Here is a 13,138-nt window from a genome sequence, read left to right on the forward strand (position 1 = left end):
GGGTTAAATCCGATTGGTGTGAGCCAATATAATAAATTTCGGTTGCTGGTTGCTGGAACATGTAGATGGGTATTAATGCATCTTGGAGATGGTTGGATGTTGGTTCGGCCGATGGATCGACCAAGCATGCTAGCGGTGTCGGGGCTGATTAAAAACGAGACTCCTTCAGCCGCCTCCTCCTCCTTCAAAAAAAGCTAGGGTTTCTGCCTCCTGCTAGCGCCGCCGCAGATCCGCCTCCACTCCGATGGCCCTAGGACCATGGGGCATGGTGGATCTTGGCAAGGGCTGGCAGGAGGGCTCTGTTTTTAATCGTTATTTTTAGTTTTGCTAGGGTTTGCGACAACGGCTTACTGAAGATAGAATAAAGGTCTCTATGTCTAGCCTCCGTTTCGGCGATGCGGCTAGCATAGTTGATGCACGTGTGGAGGTGTGTCTCCAGCGAATCTATCTTTGGTGAATTTTCTCAGATGTCGTTGTTGTTCGTCTATGTTCGTGTGTCTTCGAATTGGATCCTTCTGATCCATGTTATTCCTCATCTTCGACGGTTGCTGTTCTGATGCGCTGGTCAAACAGGCCCTTAGCACGACAACTTCACGACTGTCTGCTAGGACAATTTGTGCCCGACTCCGGCGATGGAGGGGCGATGACGATAGCGCGCCCTCGACTCGCTTCAGTGCTTGTGGTCGTCGCTAGATGATCTACAGATGTAGATGTGACTTTTATTATTTTTGGTATTCATTGTATTATCATGTTTGAGAATGAATAGATCGAAAATTTTCCGAAATAAAAGAGATGTACTCTTAATGTTCAACCTTGGAGTGGTTGGGTGCATTAATTTTGTGAGCTCGACCAGTGACTTATACAAATCTGTGGGTGCATGTGGTCGTGCAGTGCTGGCGATCACCCACCTTCTTTACTTTGTCCAGCTTAACATTCTTGAGGCCATATTCAGAACTATATTTTAACTATTCAGAGCTATATTTGAGCTAAATTTACCATGTACTACTCACTCCGTCGGAGGGAGTGTTATATATTTGTAACGGCTTCCAAATTGGTCGCATTGACCCCTCAAAAAAACTATTGGTCCCATTGAAGTTAATTATCGTCAAGATGATTTGCTTTTCTAGAATTTACTATTATGTACTTCCTTGCCTCCATAATTAACTGTCGCTCAAACAAATGTACCTAGTAGAGAGTTTATTTTTGTAATTTACTTTTCATGCTTTTTTCAAATTTTTTGGATTATGTACTTTTAAATAAATTATAACCACAAAAAACATATAATTAATTATATATGGATTAAGATGAGAATATACTTTAAATTACTAAGATGAAGCTTGTGTACGTAGGCCAACCGAGTAACTACAATAGCTTCTGTGTTGTGAAGATGTGGTTGCCTGCATTGCATCAATCAACGGCTGAATCTCATTTTTTTACAGTGATACACGTTCAACTTTTTGTTAACTGTACAGTATCATGGAGTGGTCTGAGACATATGATTGGTTTATCCACACACCAACCACCAATAATACTGAACCACCGGATTCCTATGTCTAATGGGTCATATTGGCCAGGACTGTACCGCCTGATAAATAAATAATCGTAGTAATAAAATTTTCAATGCAACCAGATCCTGAATTCTTTCCAAAGCTTCTAGACACATCCACGTTGTTTTGGTCGGCACATCGAGATCCTCAAATCGTCGGCAAGAGCACATCTAGACCAAATGAATGTGCTACGACGTAGAATGTGCATACTCCCTCCGTTATGGTTTAGAAGACAAAATTAAACTTGCGTGCATTTTCAAAATAGGCAAGGTTTAAGACACGAAAGTAATTACTCTTATTAATTAGTATTAGCTAGTACTAGTCATGCATGCGCCCTCCCAATTTGCTGCTCACGCATTAGCATTTACTAGTACTACTCCTCAGTTGATTAGACGCATTAGCATTTACACCTGCTACATCTCACAATCAATCGATGACTATCTTGGTCCCAGAGATTTTCATGTGTGCCTTCTAAACCGTGACGGAGGGAGTACAGGGTTGGCGTCATAAATGAGGACAGCGGCTAACCTTTGCTGCCCAGGTCTTTAAAAATGTGTTCTTTTTCTTCTCTGGGCTCTACTTTCACACAGAGCTCCTACCTTGTACCACAAGGTGTTCAAAGACAAAAGGAAATGGGCAAGGTTAAAAGACCAACTTACATGGGCTTTCTGGTCTTGAAAATACAAGCACGTAGGAGATCTTGAAATCAGGAAGGATTGCCAGGGTGCATGTTTCTATAGTTTGGAAAGCATAAGAGTAGGAGGCATGGGGAACTTAGAAATAACAAGGGCAACACAAAATTGTGCAATGGTGCTTAGAACCACAGAGGTCTTTCTAATAACTACGCTCATATATCCTATAAACCTCACCTTTTGGCTTGGCCTGACTGCTTCTCCCAAGCAAAACAGACTTATGTGATGGAGGTGCGATGGTAATAAGCCGGACCAAAGGATAAATTAAGCACTGTGCAACAAGATGGCATGGTGCCTAAGACGAGACGAGAAACCCCATATCTTGCCGTACTGTTGGTGTAACCTTTAGCACTGAGGCCTTCTTCGGAGTAATATCTTGGACCATATGTTAACGTTTTGTAATATTGCATGTAGAAACTGGATATTTCTATTCGTACTTCACTCGGAATATATATTAATATTTTCTAAAGAAACTTAAAAGTTACTAAATTCGGGTACCAATCTGTATTCGTAAAATTGTAAAGTTTAAGATCTTTTAGCACCGGGTTTGTTTCTGATACACAATTTTTAGGGCACATTTTTAATAAAATCACTTGCATAAATACATATATATATACCTATTTGAACTTAAAAAAATATATGTTGATAGACTGATTACTAATCCGTATTAGGAAAATTCTACATTTTTAGATGGAAAAGGACTGATTAATGGTTGTACAATAATGGCAACGAGCTAATGATAAACTATCTACTTTTGCTTTGACGTAGTTATCTTTTTATTTTTGATGCATAAACATTCTGTGCACATACTCCAAACTGAATGCTATCACTGAAATTTACTAAAACTACCAAAAAAACAATAACATAGACAGCAACATCTATATACAATGCCACATTAAAAAAAGCTCAATCTTAAATTCGTGAAACAAAAAGAAAAATCCATACAATTTATAGTTGCAATGCAGGCAGTGAATAAATTTCTCAACCACAAAGTAAAAATAACTTGTTTGTTGCCGCAAGTTATTTCTTTCCCGAAGTGATATTGTGATTCTGACAATTCAAAATCACAAAAAGAGACATGAATAGGTAAAGGCTTTATCAACTAATTTTGGGAAATTCATTTACTATAAAAACAGTTTTTTTCAGAAATAAGAGGAACATCATCTTTTTATTTCTCAAAGATACCCATGAATGTTTTATTTTTCATGTGGATGAGGGCACCACATTGAACGAATTCATCGCCCCACGTTAACTAAAGGCATATACGGATCTAGCTTGGTTGAGATGAAAACGGTTAAACTTCAGTCTATATTCTTATATATAAATATATTTCAGGACCCGTGCATTTGCACGGGCTAGATTAATAACCTACAATGGGATGAAATTTCTGAGACTATTTTTCATTCATTGGGGGTAAGGAAATATCCTTAATTTCTATTGGAAAAATTATTCAAGTCTTATCATAGTTCAAATTTAATGCTTCAAATAATAGAATATCAAATGACGCATATACTCAAATATTCTCTATCCACATAAAAATTAAATGATTTAATCTCCTGCAATCATGATACATAATTCCTTCAACACACTGGATTTTTTTCTTTTTGAATTGTTCTTTCACTTGACATCTATTTCCACCTGTCTCTAGAGTAATTTAGAAGTTTACTTTAGATATATGATGAAAGAGCCTCACAGAATAAATAACAAAAACAATTAGGTCTTTTTAAAGAGATGAGGAATACAGGCACACATGAGAGAACATTTTCTATTATTTTTTTTTGTTCCATAATTTTATCACAAAAGAACAAAATCCTAGTCTCCAACTGATATAGTCATGCATTGAAAAAATAGTCATTAGGTTGAGCATCTGTTAGATGTTTCGATGGTTGCTCTTTTGTGCATCCCCTTGGCTTCCATCATATCATAACGTACTGATCTCATTTCTTAAAAATAATAAAATACTAATAATACGTTAACATATAAGGGCTGTTTCGATGGCAGCTGATGCTCGCCTTACCAAAATACGGGGTTGACCACCAGCGTGGGTATCTTTTGGTTGTCAGCTAAATTTTCTAACCTACGCCAAAAGAATTGTCGCTACTTCATTTCCTGCACCAATGCTTGGTCTGTTCGTGGCGGCGAATTTTCTGGCCACTTTTTCGGCTCACGCGCGATTCGGCGTGGCTGGCCTAGGGGCCATCAAAACGACCCTATAGACAAAAGTAAACTGTTTGTCTCTATTTTTAATTCACATGAACTTTGACTAATATGGTATATACAAAACATTATTGGAATGCATATTTTATTTAGCTAAATACTGATGCAATATTTTATTTAATTAAACACTGATAAAATATCATATTTACGGAGATACTCATTTAATATTTACCTAAAATTGTATTTATCAAACCGAACAAACTGACACACATGCCTCATTATCCATTATCTACCGTGAGTTGGTGGTTCCTACAAACTAACATGCATATTATTCCTACTATTAGTTTGCCGAGTTGTCATTTTTCAAAACTCAACAACGGCTATTTAAATGTTTGTCGAGTGCCTGATAATAAGAACTTCGCAAAGTGGATGGTTGTTAACCTCCATCTAGCCGGGTGATGTTTGCCAAGAACAGAAATTGACAAACACAATGCATAGTTGTTTCTAGCTAGGACTTGCTAAGTGTGTTGGAAACTCACCGAATTCGGCGATTCCGGTAGTGAAATGGCATTAACAAAAAACATTATCACCATCACGTCCCAAAAAATGAACGGTGTAAAAATAAATAGCTATCTTTTTTAATGTAGATTCTTCTTATATACGTGTTTAGTTTTCTTGATTGTATGTAATATCGACCTTTATACCATGCATGCATGGTACACTGGAATTCGGTTTCATATAGTCGGTGTAAGCTTTATTCATACATTTACATAGGTTTGGTCTACTGTGCAATAATCTGATTATGACACAAAATCTCGAACAATACATGTTTAACATATTTGTCCACTCAAAACCAAACATGCATTTATCGTATTTTTAAGAAATATTAACTTACAAAAGTTATAGTTCATGGAGTAATGTCACATGTAATTTTTACTCATTAACAATGAAAATTGAGTATCCTAGCAACCAGAAAAACAGTTTGAGAGAAGTAGTCAACTCTAACCTCTGATGCATTAGGCAATGTATCAGACCTGATGAGATATATGATTCATGCATCGTCCTATTTTGCAAGGCGGCGTTGCCATAGTTCCGCTGTAATTCACTCTTGTTCATCCAGAAAAGGTTAATTAGAATACATTCAGTATCATAATCCGATGCCTTTTGTCGATAAGATAAAAAAATGTGTAGATGCAAAGTCTATTACATGGAACACGAACATTTTTTTCTTGCATATAATAACATGTGCCAATCAATGTGCTACCCAGGGAAACAATTGATTGGTCCGCCTTCACAGAAATTACAGAAAACATAGAGAACATACCTGATTAAAATTGAATCCCTGTAGAAAATAAAATATGTTACACATATGTTTGGAACCTGAAAAAAAGTTGAGTCAGTTGAAATTCTTATAATACCCATGAAATCAGGCCCAATATCGAATGCGATAACAAAATGCACATATAGGATAGGACGTCAAAAGCACAGTCTGAGTATAAGAGGTCACAAAAACAAACTGGATTAAAATGTACATTTTTTACTTGTACCATTGGTATGGGTGGTTCCTTGATGGACAACTTTATCTGGTGGATTGAATAATTTTGGATTCATAGGTCCGTAGGATCAAGGAAGACACCGATCTAATCAACCGAATTGTCTATTTTACTACATGTCAGAGATGAAGAAAAAGGGAGAGGGTCAAGGGATATTGGTGGTATAAAACATGAGAAACTGAGACGAAAAAGACAGCTGATCTGTGCACTAGAAATATGAAACTTGTTTAATTGAGTGAATCTCCATGCCGCAAACAGATAAATATCATAGAGAGATAGATGTTAAAAAGTCATTACAATTAAATAAACCAATAAAAATATTATACTACCCCATATCAAAACCAAACCATTTGCTTAATGTTTAGCTTATCACCTTGTCATTGGCCGCGATAGTAAATAAAATTAACATGGACTATAACAATTTAGATGTTGTTGTCCAAGAAGAGCTTACCATATGTACCCCGGCTAGATTGGTTAGACAATGCTGGATTTGACACACTGCACGGAGATAGAAGCATTGTATTAACCCAATCCAAAGGCTGGGCAGGGCGATGTTTGATATATTATCCAGTGCATAGTGAAAGGTCCTGCATTGGACTTCGTCATCCAATTTTATATAGCGCGTCGGGGCAACCAATTATATAATCAGCTCATGATGTTCATCATGTACATGCAAATCTCGCTTCCCTATTTGCCGGTGGATATAACTCGCCGCAATCTCTTCGTCAACTGCAACACACACAGAGAGGGAGAGGCTGATGCCTAATTGCATCAGAAGAAAGATACCAAGGCCAACGCGCCATGATCTGGTGCAGATAGATTTAGATGTGATTTGCGACTGGATCTAACACGCCGTCGATGAAAGGAAAGACATGTTACTCCAACATGCCTATATGCCCTGCCACCTATGATTGATACCAGATCGCCATGAAAGAGGCGATGAAGGCTTAGGCCAAGAACTCTCCATTCGGGATTAACTGAAGGCAATTTCTTGAGATGACGATCTTGTTGGTTGGAAAATAAATGACGACTCTGTTTTTGTTTTGGAAGAGGTCGATCTGGTAGTCCTTCTACGACAAGAGTCTAATGGAAATAATTTATGGTTATAGATTTTATCTATGATTAATTGAGGCTTAATTAACGTGGAGACTTGAGAATGCCTTTGTTACGTGTAGGCTGGGTCAGGTTGGTAGCTTTTCCCACGGCAATACTCAAGAGGCCGACCAGTTTTTTAGTCTTTTACTGGAAGAGCACCAAAAATAATTTAGATGTTGTTGCCTAGGACTATAATTAACATGGACAATTGAAAATATATGTTACGTGTTGGCTGGGTCAGGTTGGCTACTTTTTTCTACCGCAATAGTAACATAAAATTCAATGGTCTAGAAATTTTTTTAATTAGGATGTCATGATTGGATCTGCACCGTAATAATTCGGTCCCACAAGATGGACGGCTTCTAAAATCTAATTAACGTGGAAATTTTTAGGGAGTCTCTAATTAGTATAAGTAAGTATAGATTTGCATCCAGGAGCGTAGTCTAAATCAGGAGCTAATATTATTGTGCCCATGCATGGTCCACCGGTAGCGAATACTGGATGTTAACGATCTATTTGTGCAAGTATCCAGTGTTGTAGTCCACTCGGCTTTCTTATGTAGTACCCTGTCTGAACTTCGGTTTATTACGGTTCCCGGATCCATAATTACCCTTTCATACTCTCTGATTCATTTCTAACAAACATAAAGTATATTGTGCGTACCATCACAACCAAGAGAATTCCATTTTTTTGTGTTGCCCTATCAGCAAACAACCAGTGCTAAATTATTTATCATACCATACCCGTAGGATGATCTTTCATGTAAACTGTTTGAAATCGACCTAAATCCGTCTATAAGTATTTGGGGTGTATTGGATGATCGTGATTTAGAGTTCCACAAACCTCGAGTTGTTCCTGTTTGACGAGAGGATCCATGCCGTAGGACGATTGGAGCAATAAACTGGAATGGAATAGTTTCCCAATCATGAATGTATATATAGAAAGTACTCCCTCCATGAAGTAATATAAGAGCGTTTAGATAACTAAAGTAATGATCTAAACGTTTTTATATTAGTTTACAGAAGGAGTACTGAATAACGACGCGAGCAGGCATAGCTGAGTATATGATACATATATCAAAAGTGCACATGGTACAAAGTACAACAAACTCACGATTCCTCTCAAAGGAAGTAAATATTAATTATAACATCGATACAACAGTGTGCCGGCCATGCAGAGCTGGCTCAACGTACGTACTTCTCTCTCTCTCTTTCTCTCCCACATGGAGATAATATATGAGAGCATTTATTCATATATATGTGTGTGTGTGTTGTGTAAATAACCTCAACGTACTCAGTGTCTCAGGATCGATAGCTGGAGCTATAGGCAGCAAGGATGACAGCAAGTGGTCGATCAGCGAATCTTAGAGCAGTCGACGGAAGCGCTGATGGCGTAGGGGACGCTGACGCCGCACATGGAGGGGATTCCGGCGGCCTTGCCAGCGTTTAGCCCACCCGCAGCGCTCTTGATGCACTTGCACGCCGCTTGCTTGTCAGCGGTGCTCTGGGCTGCGCCGGCCAGTCTCTTGACGCCGCTGCAGCAGGCCACAGGCGGTTTGGCGCCGTTGCCGCGGGCATAGGAGATGCAAGGGCTCAAGGCAGAGCTCACCTGACCGCAGGAGATGGCCGCGTCGGTGGCTACGAGGAGCATAGCGGCCACCATGGCGACCAGCACGAGCTGAGTAGCTGCAGCGCGAGCCATTTCGATCACAAGCTAGCAATAGTAGTGGTGGTGAGCTAAGCCGGAGATGATGAGATAGCTAGATTTGCTAAGTGAGTGTATTGGTGAGGAGTATCGTCGGGGATGCATGACCTTAAATAGGGCTTCTATCCAACATGGGGTTCCATTCGGAACAAACTGTGTCAAGTATTATGTCTACACTAACCAATTCGCTTGATGCGTGCATGAATTTAGGTTGTTGGGTGTTGGAATTGATTTGTGGGTGTTAATATATTTAGGAGGTGGTTGGTTGTTGCCGTTGGGTTGGGCCAATGGATGGACCAGTCATACATACATGCGTTCTAGCGGTGGAATGTGGTTGATTTAATGATGAGACGAAGACATGTACTACACTCTCACGGTGACCGACCATGGAGTAGTTGAGTGCATCTATGATGCTGAGCACGACCAGTGAACTGTACCAACATGATGCTGCATATGGTTGTGTAGTGATAGCGTCCGACTAGAATGAGATCAGCACCTAACGTGCGATCATGCCATCCATCATTCTGGATCATCGGATGAGTACTCAATGGCACAGATCAAGGATTGGCGAACATGATAAGACATCTTGCAATGTAAACCCTAGGCTTTCAGAGTTTAGTAGTGCAGTTGAGATCACTTCCTTGTTTCTTGTTAGATCTGTACCGCTATTAACCAAATAAAGAAATTGCAGATGACACTAGTAGAAAAAGGTAGAAAAAGGGCATTTAGCCCCGGTTCGGTTGGGCTATTAGTCCCGGTTCTCAAACAGGGACTAATCAACCGGGACTAATGGCCTTCCACATGGCGGGGCTGGGAGCGAGGGGGGAGGGGTACTAGTCCCGGTTCGTATTACGAACCGGGCCTATTTCATTGCTGTTTTTTTTGAGCAATTTTTGGGTTTAGGGTTTTGCACTAAATTGGATGGGCTATTTTGCTGCCCCTTATTTTCGCATTTATTTGTTACATATATATTGCACATCGTCACGAATATATTACATCATCTCATCCGTCGTGCTTTGTCTAACATATTTACAAAATGTAGACACGAGTTACATGCACATATATGCATCTTTTTTACACTATATCATTTCATATCATTTCCGCCGAATGGCAATAGTATTCTAATCGATCATCTAACAATTCATCATCAACTTAATCATATACCAAGTTATCATATGATACACATCAAATAAAACAAAGAAACATCATAATATATATATAGTCATCATATGCATGCATCCTAATTAATCGATCATGTCAAGTAATAATATAAATCAAAATAACTTGTCTCTTATAAGACCTAGTCCTCGCTCTTAGATATAATGTCATAAAACAGAATAACACCTATGGCTCCATGATGAATCACAGAGATCCAACGGTCTCCAGCTTGTGGCTTGTGAACCTTCTTTATTTCTCTCCATGCTTCAATTTGGAGCCTTTTTTATCTTGATTTGAAGTTAATCGAGTATGGAGCATAGAACGCAGCCCTCAGCGGGCTTTTAATTTTCATTTGACCTTCTGGGTCCATCAACGGAGGCACTACATCATGTGGCAGTTGCTATTGAAGAACATAATAATAACCTAGTTAGCAATGTAATCAACACCATTTATGCAATAGTAGAGCGTACTTAATTAGGAAATTCTTACCAAGACATTTCGGCGAATGTCATCCGGACTCAACCTATGCACTAGTGGCATGTAAAATGTATAATTTTGGCTAATTCCCAAATGATACCGGAAGGTATGCCTAGAAGCCAGAACACCAACAACAAGAAAGTAGAGAAGAACATCCTCCTCCCAAGTTAGATGTGATCCATACGTGTAGTGTGTCATGTCAATTAACTTTTATAATTCAGTCGAAGCAACGAAATAAGCTGTAAATTATAATTTAACAAATTTAGTATATGGATGAACACCAACTATTTCTAAATATAAAAGAAAATTACTTGAAAAATATGGTTCAAAAACTCACATGGAGGTAAAACAGGAAGCATATCCTAGTCTAAAATGTTTGTACCACCTATTTATCTTCCTTGTTAAAGACAAGGCCATGACGATTTTCAATCATCTTGTCATGTGTTACTCTAGTTAGTAGGTTGCATCCCGACGAGTGATGACATCCTCCGCCAGTCAAGCCGGTGTCCAAACTAAGAAGTTAGAGTATCCCTTTTCATCGACCTATATATATAGGGAGTTTATTCATATTACGATGGTGAGCTGCTGGTCTATAATAGCATCTCGACGTTTCCACGTCCCTAAGCACAATGTGTTGTTGTTGTTGTTGTACAACATGTAACATGAGACAATTCTTTAGTACAATAGTAACTATGGCCCAATAACTACGAACCTGCAACGTGTGGCCAAAGTTTTCAACTGTTCAATTTTCAAGGCATATCACTCGTTATTCGGTAGAATTAATGGTCATTTCTTATTGGAAGTATATATTTGGCCCTGTAGTACAACTCAACTTCCCAGCCGTTTCATTAAATATTGAGCACCAAACAAATATTTTAATAGACAATGAACACCACATGACATGTAAATTGCAAAAGGACTCTCTTACTACAGAGTACAATTCTCGTGAGAAATCTAAACCTCTACGTGTAGTTATTTTCAGGATCAAACAATTAGATCAACTTTTGCGAAGAATATTTAGTGATATCGGTGTTAAGGTGTTATTGTTGGAAATCTGCCCTAGAGGCAATAATAAATTAGTTATTATTATATTTCTTAGTTCATGATAATCGTTTATTATCCATGCTATAATTGTATTGATTGGAAACACAATACTTGTGTGGATACATAGACAAAACACTGTCCCTAGTAAGCCTCTAGTTGACTAGCTCGTTGATCAAAGATGGTCAAGGTTTCCTGGCCATAGGCAAGTGTTGTCACTTGATAATGGGATCACATCATTAGGAGAATCATGTGATGGACTAGACCCAAACTAATAGACGTAGCATGTTGATCGTGTCATTTTGTTGCTACTGTTTTCTGCGTGTCAAGTATTTGTTCCTATGACCATGAGATCATATAACTCACGGACACCGGAGGAATGCTTTGTGTGTATCAAACGTCACAACGTAACTGGGTGACTATAAAGATGCTCTACAGGTATCTCCTAAGTTGTTCGTTGAGTTAGTATGGATCGAGACTGGGATTTGTCACTCCGTGTGACGGAGAGGTATCTCGGGGCCCACTCGGTAATACAACATCACACACAAGCCTTGCAAGCAATGTGACTTAGTGTAAGTTGCGGGATCTTGTATTACGGAACGAGTAAAGAGACTTGCCGGTAAACGAGATTGAAATAGGTATACGGATACTGACGATCGAATCTCGGGCAAGTAACATACCGAAGGACAAAGGGAATGACATACGGGATTATATGAATCCTTGGCACTGAGGTTCAAACGATAAGATCTTCGTAGAATATGTAGGATACAATATGGGCATCCAGGTCCCGCTATTGGATATTGACCGAGGAGTCTCTCGGGTCATGTCTACATAGTTCTCGAACCCACAGGGTCTGCACACTTAAGGTTCGACGTTGTTTTATGCGTATTTGAGTTATATGGTTGGTTACCGAATGTTGTTCGGAGTCCCGGATGAGATCACGGACGTCACGAGGGTTTCCGGAGTGGTCCGGAAACGAAGATTGATATATAGGATGACCTCATTTGGTTACCGGAAGGTTTTCGTGCATTACCGGAAAGGTTTCGGGCTCATCGGTAGTGTACCGGGAGTGCCGGGAGGGGTGCCGGGGACCATCGGGAGGGGTGTCACGCCCCAAGGGGTCTCGTGGGCTATGGGAAGAGATAAACCAGCCCCTAGTGGGCTGGAATAAGTTCCCACTAAGGCCCATAAGGTTTGAGAAGGAAAAAACACAAGGTGGAAAGAGTTTCCAAGTGGGAAGGTGGAATCCTACTCCAAGTAGGATTGCAGTAGGACTCCTCCACCTCCAATTTCGGCCAAACCTTTAGGTTTTGAGGCTGCCTCCTCCCCTCCCTCCCACCTATATATACGGAGGTTTTAGGGCTGATTTGAGACGACTTTTCCACGGCAGCCCGACCACATACCTCCACGGTTTTTCCTCTAGATCGTGTTTCTGCAGAGCTCGGGCGGAGTCCTGCTGAGACAAGGTCATCACCAACCTCCGGAGCGCCGTCACGCTGCCGGAGAACTCTTCTACCTCTCCGTCTCTCTTGCTGGATCAAGAAGGCCGAGATCATCGTCGAGCTGTACGTGTGCTGAACGCGGAGGTGCCGTCCGTTCGGTACTAGATCGTGGGACTGATCGCGGGATTGTTCGCGGGGCGGATCGAGGGACGTGAGGACGTTCCACTACATCAACCGCGTTCACTAACGCTTCTGTTGTACGATCTACAAGG

The 13,138-nt window shown here is 39.9% G+C and overlaps 1 protein-coding gene across 1 annotated transcript; it reads right to left on the bottom strand.

The window, feature by feature from the left end:
* Positions 1 to 8,097: 8,097 nt before the first annotated feature.
* On the bottom strand, positions 8,098 to 8,846 carry LOC123442597 (non-specific lipid-transfer protein 4.3). Its single transcript, XM_045118685.1, has one exon. The coding sequence runs from the start codon at positions 8,743 to 8,745 to the stop codon at positions 8,398 to 8,400; it is 348 nt and encodes a 115-aa protein (XP_044974620.1). The 5' UTR covers positions 8,746 to 8,846; the 3' UTR covers positions 8,098 to 8,397.
* Between the last annotated feature and the right edge of the window lie 4,292 nt (positions 8,847 to 13,138).

This window comes from Hordeum vulgare, chromosome 3H, assembly GCF_904849725.1.
Source record: "Hordeum vulgare subsp. vulgare chromosome 3H, MorexV3_pseudomolecules_assembly, whole genome shotgun sequence".
Classification (NCBI taxonomy): Eukaryota; Viridiplantae; Streptophyta; class Magnoliopsida; order Poales; family Poaceae; genus Hordeum; species Hordeum vulgare.